Source organism: Nelumbo nucifera, chromosome 8 (genome assembly GCF_055504915.1).
Source record: "Nelumbo nucifera cultivar China Antique chromosome 8, China Antique-T2T, whole genome shotgun sequence".
NCBI classification, from domain to species: domain Eukaryota; kingdom Viridiplantae; phylum Streptophyta; class Magnoliopsida; order Proteales; family Nelumbonaceae; genus Nelumbo; species Nelumbo nucifera.
The window spans coordinates 13,573,117-13,595,883 of NC_142656.1; the positions used below are offsets into that span (position 1 = coordinate 13,573,117).

At 36.0% G+C, this 22,767-nt stretch overlaps 2 protein-coding genes across 2 annotated transcripts; both read left to right on the top strand.

Annotated features, from left to right (window-relative positions):
* Positions 1-210: 210 nt before the first annotated feature.
* On the top strand, positions 211-6,891 carry LOC104592357 (cytochrome c oxidase subunit 5b-2, mitochondrial-like). Its single transcript, XM_010251689.3, has 6 exons — positions 211-558; positions 719-810; positions 946-996; positions 4,915-4,981; positions 5,100-5,179; positions 6,578-6,891. Exons 1-6 carry the CDS (start codon positions 366-368, stop codon positions 6,635-6,637), a joined length of 543 nt encoding a protein of 180 aa, XP_010249991.1. The 5' UTR covers positions 211-365; the 3' UTR covers positions 6,638-6,891.
* Positions 6,892-10,240: 3,349 nt separating this feature from the next.
* On the top strand, positions 10,241-12,221 carry LOC104592358 (putative receptor-like protein kinase At5g20050). Its single transcript, XM_010251690.3, has one exon. The coding sequence runs from the start codon at positions 10,649-10,651 to the stop codon at positions 11,993-11,995; it is 1,347 nt and encodes a 448-aa protein (XP_010249992.1). The 5' UTR covers positions 10,241-10,648; the 3' UTR covers positions 11,996-12,221.
* Positions 12,222-22,767: the final 10,546 nt, after the last annotated feature.

Here is a 22,767-nt window from a genome sequence, read left to right on the forward strand (position 1 = left end):
GCTGATATGTTGTGTGAGGTCAGTGTGCGGCGCAGTTTGTAAGGAGCAGATCCTATCCCAATCCAAGCAAGCAGTAAGCACCACTGCACCATTGACTTCTATATATAGCACGTGTCACTAGCGATCTTCGGGATTCCCACGCGCGAGTCGATCACCCTCACCCATCACCGATCGATCACCCTAGTCAAGTTTGTTCCTGGAAAGAATTTAGAAATGCTGATCGAGGTGGACGGCTGCTGCATTCGTTGGGGAGAAACAAAAAAAATAGTTCCCCAGTTGATAACAGAGAATAATAGGAAGAGAGGAGGGAAGCGCTACTCGGGACTCGGGAGGGGGCGACCTGAGAATCTAATCTCACTACAACGATGTGGAGAAGGGTTTCTTCTCACTTGCAGGCTCTGGTTTCATGGAGATCCGCTGTGAAACTTGATCGATCCGTCATCAGCGGAGAGAAGATTTTAAGAAACCGAGCACTCACTTCGTTGTCCTCGTCATCGGCACCGTATCCGTTCCAGAGAACTGCACCTTTGTTTTCTCACCAGGCCACTTCCGATGCCGGTAACGATTTTATTGGAACCCTAAGTTTTGGTTTGTTTTTAGATCTTTTTAGTGGCGTATGGCTCTGGTTTAGATTGGTTTTGTTGTTTGTGTGGAAATGAGGGAGAGATAGGCTTTTGTCTTTGACGGGAATGTGTTTTCGTGATTGAATTGGCGGCAGATACTATTCTGTCCAAAGGGAAGAAGAGGGTGGAAGATGTTATTCCCATAGCCACCGGACATGAGCGGGAAGAGCTGGAGGCAGAGCTTGAGGTAATTTGCCTTTTCCTCTTTCCTTTATTTATTTATTTATTTTTTCAATTCGTCGATGTTGTTGGTTGCGCTTTGGTATTTGATTTGCCATATTTGACACACGTTTATGATTTGTATTTTTATCTTTTTGTTTAGGGAAGGAATCTTCTTGAAATGGATTATCCTGTTGGTCCTTTTGGTACCAAGGTTAGTATTGATTTCTATTTGTGATTCCCTAAACTTGATTTTCTTTAATGCATATTACCTTTTACATCAGATGGTGAGGTTAGAGAGAAATGCTAATTTGTTCCTACTCTTAACATATTGAAATCGATGTTTGTTACTTAAATCCACCACTTTTGGTGAATCAGTCATTGACGCCAATGCATAACGTTTCTTTTAATCAGTTAAAGAGTGACACTAATGCTAATTGACTCTTCGTTTTATGTGGATTCCGTTTTTTCTAGAAGATCACTCTGATGATGGACCTTTTTATCTCCTTGTTTTCTTCTCTTTTTTTGAGTCAACTTTAGAGACAAGAACATTGAACTCGTAATGTCAACTTGCTGGACTATATATTTATGAGAAAAGAGTGTCATGCCTATCTAGGGAGAAAAATATTCTAGTCATCTGAAGCAATATAGATTGTATTCTCAACTACATATAGAGCTATATGTTGTTGATTTATACTTAATTCATTTGAATTTCCCCTCTGGGCAGGCTATGAGGATCTTGAATAGGTTGGACCTTAAGCACAATATAGATGTAGTTTACTGTCTACCTATGTTATATATTAATTGTAATCTAAGCCTTCAATAAACCAAACACATTGATCTAAGCATTTCTGTTCATATTCTATATGTTCAACTTAAGTGTCATACTTGATCATCAGTCCAAAATACAAACTCTATAGAAATAAAGGAAGGATTTTTTGTCAGACTAATGGCTGTTTGTGATTAATAAACCAACAAAAAATAGAAACATTATGATTGGTGATTTCCCATAGGTTGCTTTAGTAACATAGCATGTTCAGCTTTGTGCCTAATATATATATTATGTTGAGTATGTGGCATGCAAGCAAAAGGAGTGACACTTTGGTAGAAAGGAAATACCTTTTGCAGACTTGTTCTTCCATTGGAGAGGCGGATTGCTTTTATTGCAATGAAGTAGGACCAAGGTTCAAAGTATTGATACACCCCTGTGTATCGGCGGGGGTGTACTCACCGCTTAATTATTTTTTTTTTAGTTTATTTTTTTCAAAATTTGATTTTTGGAGTTGTTTCTTAAGTGGTCTTTCATTGAAATAAATGGGGGTCCCAAAACACCTGTAAATAGGTATATTGAGACCAAAAGATACAATACGCCCGATATGGGGCATACTGTATCAATACTTTGAACCTTGAGTAGGACTTGCAGACTCTAAAAACGTTAGTACTCAAAGAATTTCGTAATGTTAAGAGAAGGATGTTTTTAAATATTAACCACATTAAATCAACCATATATGCTTCTAATATTTTATTCATGCATCGAATGCTAATGCTGGTGGCATATTGGCATACTTAGAACAAACAAAAGTAAGTTTAGTACTTGGAAGATATATACAGATAGTACCTTGGATTTGGAAAATAGATTAAGGCAAGAACTTTTTTTTTTTTTTTAAATTTTATCTCATCTTCATCATCATTGTTGTTGCCATTATCATCACCACACCACCACAGCATGAGTTCCTGGTCTTAACAGTTCATTCTCTTAATCTGTACTGAACAATGTTTTAAAAGTACAAGGCGCAAAAAAGGCACAGGGGCCAATTTGTGCCCGAGGCGCAAGGCGAGGCACGCCTTTTTGAAGCAAGGCACAAAAATTAAAAAAAATGCTAAAAAAAGTCAGAAAATAAAAAATCTAAAAATTAAAAAAATTAAAATATTAAACATAATATTAATAAAAAATATAAATTTAAATTTAAAAATTTAAGATAAATGTTTTAAAAAACATATTATCGAAAATTAAAATACATAAACATAATATGTAAAGCATATTCAAATGAGAATTTAAAAATGAAATCAAACATATAAAACAGTTTCCTCAATTGCATTACTTCAAGTAGCTAATGTGATGTAAAGCATATTATATTCCTGATTCTATGAGCCACCTTTGTGCCACGCCCCTTGAGGCAAGCCCAAAGAAGTCCATGTTAGGGTCTTAAATTCTTAGTTCTCAACAAAAATAATGATTTTATAATTTTAATTGCTTTTTAAGAATATATTCTATTAGGATGAATGAATGAACAACATTACCAAATAGGGGGTTCTCGGAGCTCCGGTGGACTTGTTTGGGCTTGCCTCAAGGGGTGTGGCACGGGGTCCAGGGCCAGAGCCCCCAGCCCAGCTGCTAGGTTCAAAAAAGCAAAAAAGTGTCCAATTTTCAAAAGGCACAAGGCGCATCTGGCGCATGCCTAGGTGCACCAGGCGTGTGCCTTTTGAAAGGGTTGTGCCTGTGCGCCTAGGTGCGCCTTTTAAATCGCTGGTACTGAATTCACAGATTTGCTAATTCTTTGATACATTCATAACTTCACTTGATCTTACTAGATTTTTTTTATCAGCATTGATCTTGCTAGATTTTAGTCCTCATAAAGTAGAGAAGTGCTTCCATTTTCCCTTTGCTACAATATTTAATAATTCAGCTCCTATCTCGTGATTTGTCAACAGCTCATGGTGAATTTAGTGTCATGGTTTCTGTGATTTTGTGCATTCTCTGTAGTATAATATATTTCTATAGCCCCTCAAACTTTCAATGTGTCAAATAATATTTGCAGTTGTGTGCTTTTCTGTGCCAAACTACAGATTCTTTTCTGGATGTTATGTGTTTGTTTCAAATTATACCAAGTTTTGAGGGATCATTGAATTTACTCATGACTCATCTAATAAAAGGTCACAACTCAATGACAGTCCCAGATAATTAGGGTCATGGGGAGGGTAGACTGGGTACTCATTCAGTAGTTAACAAAAATGTCAAAGGCAACAAATAATTAATGTAATTGTCATTCTTTTGTGAAGTGGCTGTTGCTGAAGCTATTTATTTGGTGAATACCCCTGTTCTTTGGGTTCTATGTGTACATATTTCTGTCTTGGTTGTTGAGAGGATTCTTTCTATTGTTTGGTTTACATTTTAGAGTTGTAACAGGACTGCTGCTTAATATTTGGTGCAAATAGATACACTTCTAGGATTTGTTCTTTTGATTTATGTTCTTCAGTTTCCAATGAACGTCCAAGCAAGATGTACATTTTACCTTTAAAAACTTATTTACCACTAGTTACTGATACATCCTCCATAAGCATATGGATGTTCTCAATGAAAAATATAGAGAAGGCCATATTACCTAATGCTGGTCCTGGGCCTCCTGGCTATTTGGGAACTTGGGAGTGGTGAACTGGATCCTATCAGAAACAACAAATATATAGAGAAAATAAGGATAAAACATGATATCTAATTATCTTATGCAAAAAACTATAAGAAGGAACTGATCATGTGGTGCAATTGATTATGAAAAGGCCATTACTCAATGCTGGTATTGGCTATCTGGGGTATTTAGGAGTAGTGAACTGAACCCTCTTAGAAATGATGAATATCTAATTACCTTATGCAAAAAGCAGTAAGAGGGAATTAGTTCTGTGGTGCAATTGATTACCTTATAAAAAAGCAGCAAAAGGTAATTACCCCAAGGCCCTAGATGGCCATAACCAAATTGGATATGCCCCTTTATTCAACTGGGAAATATTGGCTTACCAATTTTTGTGTTTGTAACATGGCCAAATGCCAAAATACTCATCAAAACATCTTACTTTTGTAAGAGAAACAGAAAACATAATGATCTGGAAAGACCATACGGTTATCTTCTTAGTTTTTACTTAATGTTTTCTTTACCACTGGATATTATGATTGTCTTCTACAGCAACCTTGCATGCTATATCTCCCTTACATATTCATTTTTGTTTTTTCCAGATTTCTTTTGTGCTTAATGATGGTGATCTATTATTAATTTATTATTCATTGCCATGACCATTCTTGCATTCTGTGATTTCATGAACGTGTCATGTATTTAGATTTTTGCCATGTTTATGCTTGTAGGAAGCACCAGCTGTTATTAAATCTGTTTATGACAAAAGAATAGTTGGATGCCCTGGTGGTGAAGGAGGTAGATTTAATGCTTTTATTTTTCTCCACTTTTTTCTTCCTTTTATTGATGAAATCTGCATCATTTCTCTTTTATTTTGTTTTTTCTACTGTATAATATGATTCTCATATATTTGCAGAGGATGAGCATGATGTTGTTTGGTTTTGGCTGGAGAAAGGCAAGCCACATGAGTGTCCAGTGTGTTCTCAATATTTTGTGGTAAGTTGAGGATGACACTCAAACTGGTCACTAGCACATTTCCAAGCTTTATGCTCTAAAGTCATGTATTCAACCAATTCAGATCTCCTACCCACAAGAATCCTACTCACACCCACCCACATGACATTACAGTTGTACGTTGGGAACATCTCCCCATGAACATGCAATGCAGGAAATGTTCTCAATGTACAGCTGTAGTGAGGTATGGGTAGGAGACTAAACTGATATTCAACTTGGATTTGCATTAGTAGCACTTTATCAGAAATAAAAAAAATAAGATAAAATCTCCAATAGACATTTTAGGTTGAGCAGCCATAGTAATCTCAATCACGAGCAACAACATTAGTAGTATTAGGGCCTGTTCGTTTGCTCTGAAGTCTGACATCTAAAAGTGCAATAATTACATTAAGAGGTATATTGGTATTGGTGAACTTTTCTTTCCTCTGATCTCTGAATGTAGAGAATGTTGTTCTGAATTCTGAATTCTGAAAATTATCAAATATCCATTTTGACCCCATATATGAGAGTTTTTGTTTGTCCTTTTTGGGGTATCATTGGAAAACAAAAACTTGTATGATTGCACTTTAAGAGATAAGAGATAAGAGGAAACGAACAACCATTTTTCTCTTAAAGTTAAAAGATTCCTCTTAAAAGATAAGAGTTAAGAGGAAACGAATAGGCCCTTAGGCCCTGTTCGCTTTTCGGTAAGTTACTTACCTGGGTAAGTTTTTCCTGGGAAGCACTTACCCAGGTAAGTGCATTTATCCATGTTCTTTTATTTCTTATATAAATAAGGCAATGACCATTTTAGCCATAAAAATCCGTTATTAAAAGGGGTATTTTTGACCCATTCAAGTGTTGGCAACTTTCCCCCTTTGTGGGAAAGTTATTTACCCACCTATGAGATGGGTATCACTTACTCGGGTAAGTGGTACCCAGGAAAATAAACTTTCCCTGGTCCCCACTTAAATCTGAAAAAGAACATGGGATTCTTAGTCAATGGGAATAAAAATCCCATTGACCAACTTTCCCCTCTCTCAAAATCCGAAAAAAGAACACCCCCTTAATATGAGAGGTGTACGATTTATAGACACTATACCATGCATAGTTTCTATAATTTCTGGGATCCATGTCCCCAATCTCTGTTGTTAATTCCTTTATGTGCTTAAGCACTGATTGGCAAACCACCATAAGGTCATTGCAACCCAACAAATAAACAAGAAAATTCTATCACTCTGTAATCCTTTCTCTGGCAGTCTGGCACATGCAGATAAATAGGATTGTTGCACAAAATAATTATTGTGACAAGGTGATTTTTGTTATTCTGTTCATCACCATACAATTGCTTTCATTATTTGGTGGAAGCTTTCTTACTTCTTTCTTTTTGATGTTTTCCAGTTGGAAGTGGTTGGTCCTGGAGGACCACCTGATGGCCATGGTGATGATGACCATCATTAATGCAGCTTGCAACTCTCCTGTTGGAATAAATATTGTAGTTCCAAACAACTTGCATTTGTTTTTGATGGATATTCAGTTCTTGTGACCCATATTGACAATCTTTGGGTCTTTGATTTTGTTTGTGGGCCTGGTTATCCATTGGACCATTGAATTCTTTTACCCTTTGTCTATGCATCATCAAATAATTGATGGCTGCATTTTGATTTTTAAGATCATCTTTTCAGCACATCAAGGGAATTGCTAAACCTTTTACCTATTATTTTTTCATGATTTTTATTCATCAATATTCAATATAGTCATGGCATTGCAAAAGTGTCAAAACAGGGAATCAAGAAGATAAGGCTTGAAAATGAAAATGAAGTTTTGTGACATTCATGTATTACCACCCTCGATTTGAATCATTAATCTAATCGTCAAGGAAAGTTATTGCCAAAAGGGCTTCAGAAAGAATCAAAGAAGAATGGCATAATCCCAACCAGCGAAATATTTGAAAAACCATTCAATTGCGAGGACCAGATTCTCAGGTGGGAGTTAATTCTAAGATCCATTTCACCAGGGTCCCATGAAGTTCAGCATAAAGCCCCCCTGCCCCCCATTCATTGGCCTCCCTCATGAAAAGCTGTCCTCAAAACAAGAATTTATTTACACAAATAGATGGAGCGGTTCCCTTGTTGGTCACTTGGCTATGCTAATAATCAGATCCTCTCTCTCCCGTCCTTACTCCTTCAGGAGGCATGAAGACTACCCTTCCCCTCAATTCCATTATCCAAGCGCTGGCCAAGGTCCTTTCAGACTGCACCCTGGCAGTCCAGACGGGAGCTGTTTCACTGCTGATTCGACTGAGAAAAGGCTAGTGGTAGGTTTGAAGAAGGAATATACCGGCTGATACATCTGTGCGAGGCTCAACTAGAGCTCAAAAGAAGGCTTATCTTATATGCTGATAAAGAAGACGATGGAGGCTAACTTGGATATGATTCTCTTAGGCTATGTTTGGTTTGAAGGAAAAAAGTAGAGAAAGGAAAGGAAAGGTAGGGAAGCCTATACAAGATTTGTAAAGGTTTCCCTACTTTTTCCTTGAAACCAAACACAGCCTTATTGAAAGGGAATTCCATAGTTTTCCGATGATAAAAGAGCAGTTTGATTGTGTTGGACTGGAATTTTGTCATGGCCGCCCCCTCCCTCCCGTTTTATATCATATTAATTGATAGTTCCCCTAAATCAAAGTGTATGTACCTTTGCCAAACATTTTATTTATGAGGTGTTTGTATGTGTGTTTGGTAATTTCACCTTTGTTTCAGTCAGAACTTTTCGTCTGTCTTTTTCCTTTGACCATCTAATCTTTAGATTTAGGGAAAATTACTGATATTGGGTCCCATTAAGAGAGGGTCCCCGTCCATAACGATCCAACGTCTTCGGATTAATTGGTTAATTCATTTATTTTATAGAAGTTTTAAAGAATTTGAATAGAACTTGGCAATTTGACAACTGTTCAAAATTGATTTTTGGCCAAGTAAGTTCATCTTCATCTTCAAGCCAAGGTAGAGAAGAACTCAACCCATTGAAACAATTGCACAGTCCTCCTCGGCCAAGGCCAGTTTTGACTGTGCAATTGTTTCAACTTTCACGGTCCTCATCGGTCCACATACACTGGCCTTGGCCGAGCTCTGAAACAAATCAACAATTGCACGGTCAAAACTGGCCGCTTCAAATTTAAATTCTCAACTTGGCAGAAGAAAATACACACACGCATTAAAAGTGTTGGACCTCCCTTTCTTAACGGAAACCAGAGAGCCACCAATTGGTGAGCTCATTAAATGGCCAAAGAACTCCTGGTCCACTCAGCCATCTACCTGAATTTCCATTCACTGTAATTTTCGAGCTATCTCAAATCTCAATCAAAACCAACAACATTGCACGAAACCTTCAGAAACACTCAACGACAACTGTCATAACACCCAATGGCCCATGGCCTGGGAGTCCATCCTATTTTCAGGGATTTCGTTCGGACCATCTGATTGATTATAGTGTTTTTGCCTGATGACCATGATTCTGTTCTGGTTCATGAGTCCCAATTATTTACTTTTATGTTCCAACAGATGGTTCTGAAACCACTCCCTGAAGGCTGAACCTATAGATTTTTAAGGCTGTGTTTGGACGCGGTGCAAATTTATTTGCACTAATACAAATGCATAGGAGTGTAAATGTAAAAAATGTAAATTCTTTTTTAATTTTGTTTTGGATTTTACTTTATCCTGCTTCATGTTGTACTGCAATTCAACAAAATAAGCTAAAATTTGAAACAAAAAAATAGGCTAGAATTTACACTCAAATCATATGCACTGCCATGGTTTTGTATCAGTGTAAATTTATTTGTATTGCAACCAAACACAGCATAAGTAAAAAAAAAAATTGCTTAGGACAGTCATCCGAGGGGCATTTAATAGTAGGAAGACCTAACTGATGACCACATGCAAGATGCAACCACACCAAACATGGGATATGTATAATTCCTGTGACATTTTCTTTGTACCTTGGGTTAGGTAGTGTACACTATTAGGCCAATAAGGGACTAGTGATGCCTTTGAGAAATCATTTTGGGTTGAGGAGTAGACATTGGATGAAAATTCAAGGAAAAACTTTGGCTCCTTCATGGAAGGAGGAAAATCCTCCTTCCTTCCAATGGTGGACAATGAAGCCAAGTTAAAGTTGATGTAGTTTAATGAAGAAATGGTGTTAAAGGATTTGATGGTGCGAGGCTTATAGGTTTGATCATTCTCAAGTTGTCTCACTTTAATTTCTAGCTTCATAAACACAAAAAAAAAAAAAACGAGTTTGAACAATTCCAAGTCTGAAAAAAAAAGAAAAAACCAAAGAGTAGTCCTTTTTTGAATGAGAGCTGGTCGGTTAGAATTATTTATTACTTTTCTGTAGTTCCTAATCCAACCGACGTCATATGGACAAAAGCAGTTAGAATGTGGAAGAGGAGAGAAACCAGGAAAAATGAGATGGAATCATCTTATTATATAGATTATAGACTCAACTCCTAGTCACCGATCCAGACTGTCTATCAACCATGGACTAAACAATTCATTGGTAACCAGTAACCACCTCATCAGATATGGTCATGAAATGGTTATTGAGAAGTAAAGAGCACAAACCCATTTGATATTATAATCACTAACCAGCCCCCTCTCCTAAATCCCTCAAAAAATCTAACAGGAAACCCGTATAAGAACACAGACACAGTCCTGAGTCCTGACCCAGATCCTATAGAGTTTGTTAAGTGATAGCCTCAGAGCTGACCTTAAATTAATGGGTTTATTGGGTTTGAACTGTAAAACCCAGTGCCGGTTTGGGAGGGTTTTGAAGTGGGAGCTTTTGACTCTATAAGAAATGTTTGGTGAAAAACCCTGGTAGCCCAAATTAATTATCTTTCGGCCAATAAAAAAGACTTTTCTATGAACCCTCCTCCTTTGTCCGGACTCAGGAACCGGCAGAAGAGCTCGCAATTAGACCCAGTCTCAACCCTATCATAATTGGTCTAAAAAGTCAGGCACAGAAGTGACCAATTAGAAGCTTGGAACAGGGGCTGCCCTGTATAATAGTTTTCTGATCGTCTTAGTTCTACTTCTATGTTCTTTCAGGTCAACCCAGCCCTATTTACAAGCTAACTTATGTTTGTTGATCAGAGAAGAGAAGCATCAGTACAGAAAATATGTCAATTGATCCGAACAACCGTAAAAAGACAACCCATATTTTCAGAGTATAAGAAGAACAAGAAAGAACTTTTTTCACAATGGTTAATTGACCAGGTTACATGAACTTCTTGGTTGTTTTTGTAAAATCATTTACAGCGGGAGAGTCAGACCGATGGATGCCTTGAATTAGAGCTGGGTCCCGCGAAAGGTTTAATTATTCAAATGGATGTCACCAACCCTCCACGGCTCCACCTCCCTAACAAGAAAACCAGGTCCTCACATGGTGAACCTTTTCCTCCCTCTTTACTTGTAAATGGAGGGAAGGAAGGTTAAGATCATCGCAGTTGCAGCGGTCATCACGCTCGTAATCGTGCTTGTAGTTGCCCGTCTCTGTTTGAAACTAAGCAGGTCTTTCTTCCTTATTTTCGGAGCTGGTATTGCCGGAATTCTTTCCGTCTTCATATGGGTATATCTCCAAAACCGTGTTGACCTTCGTCGGAATTCATTACAGAGGAGATTTTCTTTGGAAGGAAAAGAGCTTAGGATCGAGTACAGCTTTCTCAGGAAGGTTGCAGGAGTTCCTACAAAGTTCAGATATAAAGAGATTGAGGATGCAACAGACAATTTCCGGGCGATTCTCGGAAAAGGTGCCTCCGCTTCTGTCTTCAGGGGGATCCTTGATGATGGCACGGCGGTTGCCGTGAAACGAATCGAAGGCGCAGAGTACGGCGAGAGGGAGTTCCGATCAGAGGTGGCCGCTATTGCAAGCGTGCAGCATGTCAATCTCGTGCGCCTCATCGGCTACTGTTGCGTCCCAGAAGGGCCTCGGTATCTTGTTTATGAGTTCATACACAATGGTTCATTGGATACCTGGATCTTCCCGCCGGGTGGAAGCCGCAGATCCCAGAGGGGATGCTTACCATGGAACTTGAGGTACAGAGTCGCCATTGATGTCGCTAAGGCGCTTGCATACCTTCATCATGATTGCCGGAAGAAGATCCTGCACCTTGATGTTAAGCCGGAGAATATACTCTTAGATGAAGATTTCCGAGCAATTGTATCAGATTTTGGGTTGTCAAAATTGATGAGCAAGGATCAGAGTAGAATCATTACGACTGTCCGAGGTACTAGGGGGTACTTAGCTCCTGAGTGGCTCCTGGAGCAAGGAATCTCTGAAAAATCCGATATCTATAGCTACGGTATGGTGCTTCTTGAGATTGTTGGTGGCCGGAGGAATGTAAATTTGGTTGGAGGTGGTGATAAATCTCAGAGGAAATGGTCATACTTCCCCAGAATTGTGAACCAGAAGGTGAGAGAAGGGAAGCTCTTGGAGGTGGTTGATGAGAGACTAATGCAGGAAGGAATGATTGATGAGAGGGAGGTCAGAGTCTTGGTGTATGTTGCTCTGTGGTGCATACAAGAAAGAGACAAGCTTAGGCCTACCATGGCCCGTGTTGTTGAGATGCTTGAAGGGCGTGTGGTTATAGACAGGCCACCTGAGCCAGAAATGATCGTCGTTGATCTCTTGTCGATCGAGGAGGAACCAACCGGCGGTGGTGAAGGAGCTGCAAATCCAGCACCACCAACACGCCAAGGGGAGGCTGAGCTCCCTCCCACATCAGCCTACTCATTTGGCTTGTCAGTTTTATCAGGCCGGTAGCAGTAGCACCAGGAGTGGCTAAAATTAAAGCAGCTGCTCTGTCAGTTCTCAATTTCTTTTTCTATACTCTATAGGAATGGAGCCATACAAAACCTTGATTTTTTTTTTTTCTTGACTTCTTGTAACGTTTTGTATGTAATGAAAATTTATCCCCTTCTCTGAAGGTTCTGGGAAAAAAATATCTTTGAATGGGTGACTTGCTTTTGAAATTTCTCTGGTTGTTTAATTCTCTTTCTCAAGCAATTGACCATTAATTCAGAGCATTTATCATTTGAGCAGATAATTATGTTGTAGATCTTCTTGAATTGTGTAATTCACAAAGAGCAGACAGATAACTGTTGAACAATCTGAAGGAAACTTGAGGCTAGAATCAGAATGGTATTGGTCCAAAAGTATCATGCATCAGCATCACAATTAGTCTTACCAATTACAAAGCAGAATAACTGCATTGGTTCCATTAAGCCGACAAGGAGCAACACAGACATTGGGATGGGTTCCTTGATAGTATGATCCAGCCAGCTAGTTTCTTCTTAGATAATGACCTTTTTAAGACAAATAATGTCTTTTCCCTTGGTCTTGAAAAAAAAAAAAAAAAGTTAACAGAAAGAAAGAAATGAAGGAAAATCTCATTGAATTTCCATTGTTAAGTTCATTGGGGAACTCATTTTTCTAACCTCATTAATATTTTGAATTTTCATTTTCTGTTAGTCTCTTTCTCTGTGATTTTCCAAGAGAACCTTCCTTTGTTTCCTTGAGAAATTCATGGCTTCAATCTCGCATTCCCATTAATCCAAGTGGAAAAGTAAAGGAATAAAATTGGTTTCAAATCATTTAGGAATTAGAATGAAAAGACAAGGAGATGGTGAAGGCTTTCGACTTTGGAGATGAGATGGGTAATTCTGGTAATAAATATGAAAGCTACCTTTTAATCTAAGTGGCGAAAGTCTCTATTTTTAGTTGCTGAAGGGGGTGTTTGCTGCCAATTTGTATGATTGTGTTTCAAAAAAACAATTTAGTGGGTGTTTTGGTCAATTGGCATATTAATGTCTAAGAAACAGGGTTAGTGGAGGAAGAAAAAAGCATACAACATTTCAACTGTTGATAATTTCCTTACCTTGATGAAGCATGATCTTATCACTTTGCTCCTTGTAATAATACAGGTAGTGTAGAATGAATTTTCCCTTTTTTTTGTTTTTGAACATTTTGAAAAAAAAAAAAAAACCTTGATCAATGAACTTATACATCTGTTGAAGTAGAAATAACAACTGAAGTTATGAATTTTCAATTCTATAAGAAAACACAGTATTGTGATGGAAAAATCTAAGCGTAATTAAGAAGGAAAACATGATAATCCTTTGCTACAGGAATCTTTATTCAAAACTTAAAACCACATCCTTTTAGGTTGTCAATAAATCATTTAACCTAAAAGCTTAAGCTGTTAACTGAGGTCCTTGAATAGAATTTTTATTCTCTAACATCTCCCCTCATGTAAGAGCCAATTGGGCTTAAAGCGTGGACAAGTACAAATCCACTTATAACTTGTAATGGTTTAATTAATTACAATGGAAAGACGAGAATTGAACATAACAATAGACCATTTGATCAATCAGGCTTTGATACCATGTAAAATAACTGTTCAACCTAAAAATAAGTTGATAGGTGAAATGTTGTAATGGTTTTTGTTGGTTTAGCAAATGCACAAGCCTCTAACAAGATATTCTACATGCAATGTATCAAAGCCTCTAACATCATGATATTCTACATTTAATGTATCCTTGCTATTGTTCTGCACGAGAAAAATAGCTATGTAGAGAATTCAAAAAACTGCCAAGGTGGGTGGTATATATGATTATAACAAGAATTCTTGAAAAATGATGATACATAGCTGTTGTGTTACAAATGAATGAGGGTAAAGTACTAGATGGACAACTGACCTACATAATGGAACCAAGTGTAGTAGGTTTAGTTTTCAGGTCTGAAGAGCATATCATAATCCTACATGACGAGGGGTGATTTGGCCTGACCTGTTAGCATGTGGATATGTGGAATGATTTGATGATTAGACGGTGACTCGGCATTTTCTACCACCTCAGCAGGTCAGGTCAGCTCGGGTACCTCAGGCACCTCGGCCAAGATCGAGGTCCAAGCAGCTTGTGAAGGCCCGACCTGCCGAGGTGACACGTAGCCCACTTTTAGAAGTTAACCAACTGTCTCCACCCTTTTCGGGATCACGTCGCACGTCTGCAAAACTTCATCCTCATCCCACCCGGATCGGACGGACTCAATGAGGCTTATCAGCCACACGAAGTCCATTTCCGGGTGTGGAACGGGCTCTTGGTAATGCGGGCCAGGGATTTCGGAGGTGTTTCGTAAGACCTATGATAGTTCGCCTATATAAGGGCTTCAACCCCAATGTTACAAGGTATGTACATGCGATATTAGCTCACTAGCTCTCTTGGTTACAAAGCTTTTCAGCTCGCAAACAAGACTTGCTAACTTAAGCATCGGAGTGCCTACACCAGATAAATCACCCCAAGTCCTCTGATCATACTTTCATGCAGTTCGACCGGCCATCTAAGCAGACCGACGTCCAAATTGCCATTCAGCTAAAAGCGACCAGATCGTACACCATCACTACCAAACTCTGAATGATGCATATTAGCTTGCATGAATAGTATGAAAAAAAAACAACAATAACAAGAACTGTGTTGATAAGAATAAGATAGGTGCAGAATTTAGTGGGTCTATTGTCTGAGTCCCGATCTCCTGATCACAATACATTGCATTGCTAGTCCTGCCCATTCATCGCACATCAAGAATATCAACGATGTAAAACACAACTGATGTTCTAAATATGCGATTGAGCGAACGTGGCCAGCAATGTATTGTGGTTAGCAGATTCGAACTCCTAAAAATGTGACGACAGTACTGGTGGCATAGTCTAAAATCATTTGGTGGATGTGTTCACAGTTAAGTTAAGCAATAGCCCCAAGTTGACCTTCCATTTGTCAGCATCCTCTTGTAACCTTGTTCAGTGGATGTGTTCACAGTCTGATGACCTTGTAACCTTGTTCAGTGGAATCGTAGCCATTTTGAAAAAAAACAATGCTACATCGGATTCACATAGGCATTTGATAAATGTTCATATGTATGAATGTTTGGCTAAGGTGTTTATTGAAAAATCAGGATCCACTGATGTATGAAACGCCAAATTTAATATTTCGTGCATCGGTTAACCGTTTCTCCCAACGGTTGACTGATGTGTATCCTATGTGGTGCTTACCTGTCAGCACATACATGAAAAACAGTGATGATAATCACCTTACCAAACAGCATAGTATTGCTCATTGCCTATATAGCAGAAGTACCTTTTTGTGAAAAACGGGTATTGAAAGTATGGGCATTATTTCTTGAAAATCAGTACCAAAAAACACTCACGCTTTCAAACACCATCCCAATTAAGGATTCTTAATGTGTAGTTTTATTTTTTAATCAGGTTAATGCAAGTTAGCAAAATAAAATCACCAGATCAAGGCCCGATATTGGTATCTACGTTGGAATTAGATATGTATTGCGATACATTGAAGGGATTTGGATAAGCATGGAAACAATGAGAAACTCTTATAAACCTTATAAATATATAAATAATATTAAATTTAAGGTTGAAATAATCATTAATGAGGTTTAAACACATAAGAAGCACATACCTTAATAGTTTATATGAAGAATCAAGGTTCAAAATTTTAACATGATACACCCTATATTAAGCATAGGGGTGCGCACGGTTTGGGTAACCGAACCGTGGGCCTTTTTTTTGAACCAAATTGGTAGTACCATTTTTTGGAAAATTGATAACCGGAACCAAATTAAAATCAATCGGTTATTCAGTTAACCGTCGGTTTGGTTTGTCAGTTTTTCGGTTTTTTAGTTTTTATAATATATATTTTAAATATATATATAAATATATAATAAAAAAATAAATATATATAAAATATTATATTTTAAATAATATATAATATATTATAAATATATATTTATATATAATGTATATTTATTAATTTATAATATATAAAATATATAGAAAACATGTATACCGGTCGGTTCGATTAACCGCTGGTTTTTTATATTGGTTAACCGATACTTTCGGTTTTTTAAAAACACTGAACTGAAACTGAACCGACCGATTCGATTAACCAATTTTTTGGTTTGATTTCGGTCGGTTTTTTTATTGGTTTAGTCTTTCGGATTGTTTGCTCATCCCTATTTAGGCATATCGTACGTGTTGTATCGACAAGTGGCTGATATGCCTATTTCAAGGATTTTCCCAAAACTCTTATTTTTAAATGTTAAACAATGCTTAAACCAGCCCCTGATCAAAGTAAAAGAAAAAAAAAAAAAAAAAAAGGTTTTTCATAATACCAAAACACCCAATATGCATGTTTGTGCATAATGGATGTATCGATACTTTAAACCTTCAAGAATAACATATCGGGACATGTAAATATCATATAATAACTTTATTAATAATGCATCAACCAAAATCCAAAGACACAAATCATATTCAATTATTATATTTTAATTACTAAATTAATTAATCTATAGTTTATTATTTTTATTATGTATATAACTAAAAAATAAATCAAATAAATCTTTAATTTTTAATATGCTAGATAATAGATATATAACTTTTTAATAATTATTAATGTAACTTATATGTTGTAAACGATGTACTTTTGTTTCCGTATATAATAAATATATTGTTATTTATTGTAAATTAAATTATAAATTAATAATTCACAACAATATAATCTTAATTTAAAAATATCAGATCCATATTAGAATTTCTAACATACTTATAATATTATATGGAAGCCATAAATTTTAATTACTAAAATAATTGTTTTTTATTATACTTATTTATCTAAATTACCAAAAATTAGAAAAAAAAAAACATTCTTTTAATTGAAATTGTTGTTGGATCAATTGATTTGAAATATCATTCATAGATCCATTTTATGATTCTTATCTATCATCAAAACCATTAAAACAATTTTTATGATTTTTAAATTTCCACTTTTCCTTTTGGAGAAATCCATGGATCTACTAATATATACAATACATGGTTTTTAAAAACGAACCGCTGACCGAACCGGTCAGGAGTCCGGTTACCGGTTCGAATGGTCCGACTGTTTGACCCGAACGGCCAGCTCATTCTGACAAAAAAATTAAAAAATTAAAAAATGGTCAAAATCGTTCGAACAGTTCAAACAGTTAATCGGTCGGTTCAACGGTTTGCTAACCAAAGTCAACAGTTTTGGGAGAAAAAACAGTTTTGGAGGAAAACGGAACCAATCAAATAACCAGTTCCCGGTTTTTGTGGTCCGATCATCCGATCCAGTCCGGTTTTAAAAACAGTGATACAATACAAGCAAAAACATCACAAGTCCAACAACGTATCAACATACCCTCGCACTTCAAACATCGAAATATGTTAGATCTGCTATTGAAAAATTAAATGAAACCAAAATTGCATTCTTCTCCTTCTTGTTCTTAGAATGAGTTCTCTTCCTTTTTAATACAAAATCTCAAGTGATATTGCAAATAGATATTCTCCCACAGGTGTCTTAAGCAATCATAGTTGTTTCTGCTATTCTAGTACTAATGGACAACCTATCTAATGGAACCAAGCGTTTCAGAAGGTTTTCAAGCTTGAAGAGGATGTTATCCATAATTTTACCAAAGCTCTGAATGATGCATATTATCTTGAACAGTATGTACATCAACAGAACTGAGGTATTAACAGGAATAAGGTGGGTGCTGAATTTAATGAGTTTATTGTCTGTCCCAATGTTTTAAAAATCAACTCAGAACCAGAACTAATTTGGTCACCGGTTTTTGGGTCCATAGTTTGACTATTTGGTTTGAACGAATTTTTTGTTCTGATTTAAAAAATAAAATAAAAATAAAAAAAGTCCAAAAATTATTGTTCAAGTCAATGAATCACTGACCAAATCAACAATTTTTGGCCCATGAATGATTTTAGGGTGAAATAAAACCTGTTGCCTGGACGATTCCTAAGTCAACTGGTCCAATTTTCAAAACCTTGGTCTACCCTCGAAAATGTTACTGTACAGGTATATAGTCTAAAACCATTTGGTATTGTCTTTTTCTCCTTTGTAATTAAGAGGAAAAAAAGAATTTAGGGAAGTAAATTTTGAGAGTTAGGATAAGCAATAGCCCCAAGACCCAAGTTGTTTTACATTATTCGTCAGCATTCTCTTGTTTAATGGATGTATCCGACTGCAGTGTGACTTTGCTATCAGTCATTTCAAGAATTTGCTTCATAAACTTATTGGTTGCAGATAGAATTCTATGATCAAGGTTCAAAAAAGGATCCCTAATGTGAAGTTTTGTCTTTTAAATCACTAGATTAATGCAAGTTAATGCCAAAGGAGATCAATCGTGCCAATAGAAGGTTGTTATTTTTGAGTGGAATACTAAAGTTTATTGTCTATTAAAACAAATATGATGTGGGTGCCCTCATTAAATCAAAATCTGGATATGTGTTCTTATTTCAACTTTACTAGATCTGTTGTTTTTGAATTAAGCTTGCAAAGAAAAGTGTCACTATAAAAAGGAGAAGACAGCAAAAACAGTGGACCCAAATTTGCACCTTGAGAATTTGCAAACCAAATATATATCTAAAACAAAACTGTTACTATGGAGGGATAATGTCTTCATTTTTCTGATATGGCAAATGGATTTGGCATCCAACAGAATGGAATGACGGAACCAGATTCATGCAGCCAATCCATATAGTTGGGACCAAGGTTTAAAATGTCGATAATATCGGCCTGTATCGTGGTTCACTTCCTTTTTTTAGTTTTTTTTTTCAATCTGATTCAAAGGAATCGGTTTAAGGTCCCTCTATCCCATGAATCAGGGTTTGGCCCGAAACACCCACTATGGGGGTGTATCGAGAAGCCACCAATACAATATGTATCAGTTAATACGGTCCGATACATATCAAAATTATGAACCTTAGTTGGGACAAGCTTAAATGATGATGGCGATGATAAGATGATGTATGGCAGTAGAGACCATACTCTTAAGTTAAATAGATGGAGAAATTCACATTAGATATACCTCACCAAACTCAAAAAAAAAAAAAAAAAACATTAGAACATATTAATGAGCAAAGGAAAAAGAAAAGGCATGTATCATGCTCTTTGTCACAATTAACATATTATCTTTAGGCTATGTTTGGTTTGAAGGAAAGTGTAGGGAACCTTTACAAACCTAGCTTGTATTGGTTTTCCTTTCTTTCCCTTCCTTTCCTTACCTTTTCCTTCAAACTAAACATAGCCTTGGGGGTTTTTTCAATGGGATGGCCTTAGTCCAGCTGAAGAAATAGTAGATTTGTCAATTATATGATCAACCGAGTTGTTTCTTTTCAACTTTAGAGTTGTCCCTCATGGATAGGGCCCAACCCATTTGACCCACCCATTCTATTGGCGGGTCAACATGGGTCGAGTAACCCATTAGGGTGGGTTGGGTCGCGTGGGTCAGGATGGATTGGGTTTATACTTGCCAAATCTCAAAAATACAATAGTTGAAAGTGACTCGAACTCAGGAGTCTTAGCACGTGCACACCTCATTACAAATCCAAACTACTATGTCACATTTCATTTTGTCATTATAAATGAAATAAAATAGATTTTATTAATTTTCATGTTCAAATGCAATTTTACACAAAAGCAATATAAAGTAATTTTGTAAAAAGTACTTTTACAAAAACACTTTTACGTACTTTTATAAAAGTACTTTTACGAAAGCACTTTCATGGATGTACTTTTATAAAAGTGCTTTTACAAGAGCACTTTTATAAAAGTTATGCACTTTTTTGCATTTTCTGTAATTTGTTGGTATTTTCTGCATTTTTTGCTATTTTTCTACATTTTTTGAAAATTTCTAGTATTTTTCTACATTTTTACAACTTTTTGGTGCTTTTCTGCATTTTATGGTGTTTTCAATATTTCATGCATTTCCTGCAATTTTCTAGTATTTTTTGCATTTTTTCTGCAAAAGTTCTGTGTTTTCTAGTATTTTTCTTCATTTTTCATAATTTTCTGGTATTTTCTGAAATTTCTGCAATTTTTTGCATTTTCTGCTATTTCTTGCATTTATCTACAATTTTTGCATTTTCAGGTATATGGGTTGACCTGACCCTTTTTTTTTGGTCATGTGGCAATCTTGAGAGATGATTCTCTCAAAAATGTTTTTTTGAATGTACGGGTCAACCCAAACCCATTTCTGTCACGTGACAACCTTAAGAGAGATGAGTTTCTCAAAATGTTTTTTTTCGGGTATACGTGTCAACCCGGCCCGGTTCTTTTACGTGGAATCCTTGAGAGAGATTATTCTCTCAAAAATTGTTATTTTCAAGTATATGGGTTGCCTCGACCAATTTTTGCCATGTGGCAATCTTGAAAGATGTTGCTCTCAAAAATTTGTTATTTTGAGTATACAGGTCAACCCAACCTGTTTTTTCCATGTGACAACCTTGAGAGAGATGTTTCTCTTAAAAATTATTATTTCAGGTATACGGGCCATCCCGACCCATTTTTGTATTTATAGGTTAGGGTAGATGGATCAGTATGGGTGAAGGTGGTTAAGGGTCAATATGGATAGGTCAAGTGGACTAATATGGGTGGATTGGGTTAAAGTGGGTTATGACCTTTTAACAAAGATTGATGATGGATCATGATGAATTGATGAATCAATATAGATGAATTAGTATTTAACTCTTATCCAATCCAACCCACCCATTTAACACCCCTACTAATGGATAGAGTTTGATACCAAATGTACCATCCCTATAACCGTATTAGATACCAATAATGGTTTGCACTCATCATAAATTTCACAATTATTGTATTATACCATGGTTCGTAGACAGTAGGGAGGGATGTCAATAATGTCTGAAGTCTGACACTAGATCTGAGATTTCATTCAATTATTTTGGACTTTGGATGATCTGTTTAATTATCTCATTTCATTCACCATTTTGGATGATCTGAGATTAAATGTCAATAATATCAAGAGGCATATCTTTTATTATGATATTGTGTATTCATATACATGTATATAACCCCATATCTTTTTTTGCTTTTTTTTTTCCTTAGATCACTCATTGTTGCCATAGTAGTCTTCTATGCTTCAAAGAATTTCATTCCTCCATTTTATTACCTATCGGGCTACTCCTAGATTCTCATCAAATTGCAAACTTGTCATTCATTCACATTGACACACTCAATTCCTTTATGCTCATTTTATGGAGTCATTGATTCGTGGTCCTCAACCATTTTAATAATAGTAAATTGCACTCATCACATTGAATAATTAATTAAAGGCATTTAAATGAAGCTTTTTTTTTGTATTCCTTGGGCTTTATAACTCATGAATCAAATATGGTCCTGATTAACAAAACAAGTGGGTGGTATTCTGTTAGTAAATCATACATATGTTAAACCTTTTCAAAATGTATGATAAGAAAAATTTTCTATAAAACAATAATAGAAATCTATTAAAGAATTGATGATTAAATATTACACATATATAGTAGTGTATGGTTTTGTCAGCTTAAAATTAACGGTGGGTTGAATCCTTTGTAATGCCATGGATCTTAGTATGAGGTTATAATAGAAAACCCAGTAAAACCAAACAAAATTAAAAGAGCCTCACCCTTCTCCGCACTAAAATAATTATTTGTAATGTTTAATTATCGAAGACTCGTGCAATGTATGGAATTTGTTAAGTTAAAGATAAATACTAGAAATATGTAAGAGTATACAATTATTTTATATAATAATTAATAATTATTTATATTTTATATACTACTTTTAATATTTTTTACAATATAAAAATAACAATAATTAATTTTAGATAGAATTATTTATCAAACTTAAAGATGACAATTTTTCACATTTCCCTGATCCTCCTGGGGGTTTACCCCAAATGAAACAGAAATGGAGATGATTTCCCCCCCACATGGATCCCGATCCCCACTTTATATATATATATATATATATAATAAGAGATTTTTTTATGCTAACTTATATAAAGTTATAAAAATCTCATATGTGACAAGGTGGCACCATTTATTCTCAAGTAAGATTTAATTGTTATTTCCCATTCTAATAGAGTAGCTTCACATTTAATTTCTTAGGCTTTATGGGTTTTTATTTATTTATGATTTTTATGGGTACAGCCGTATAGGCTTTATGGGTAGTGCCTATGGGAATAAAACAAAATCTTCTAGAATGGCCATAATACCGAGTATATGGGAAAATGTATTCAGTGATCATAAACTTCATGGGACATGCATCCAAAACTTTTACTGATCAGCTATATTCATTTAACACCGAGGGTCTGTTTGATTTGATAACACTTGGAATGGATGACTGAATAGCTTATCGCTTTGTCATCTAACAAATAAGTCATGCATTGAGTTGTGACTTGTTAGTTTTTTAATGGCCAAATGGGATGTTGGGTTGATTATTATACCCCCTAAGTTTTTTCTAGTATATTATTGTTTTTATCCATACAAGACAAAATAATAAGTCATTCAGCTCTACCACCTTAGCCTCTTATCAAACAGCCCCTTAGTTGATGAAGGTGATTTTTCAAGTACATGGTCCGAGTGAAAATTGTATATGATTAATTTCATGAAGGGTAGGAGGAAAGGAATAAAACAAACCCAAATTAAAGCA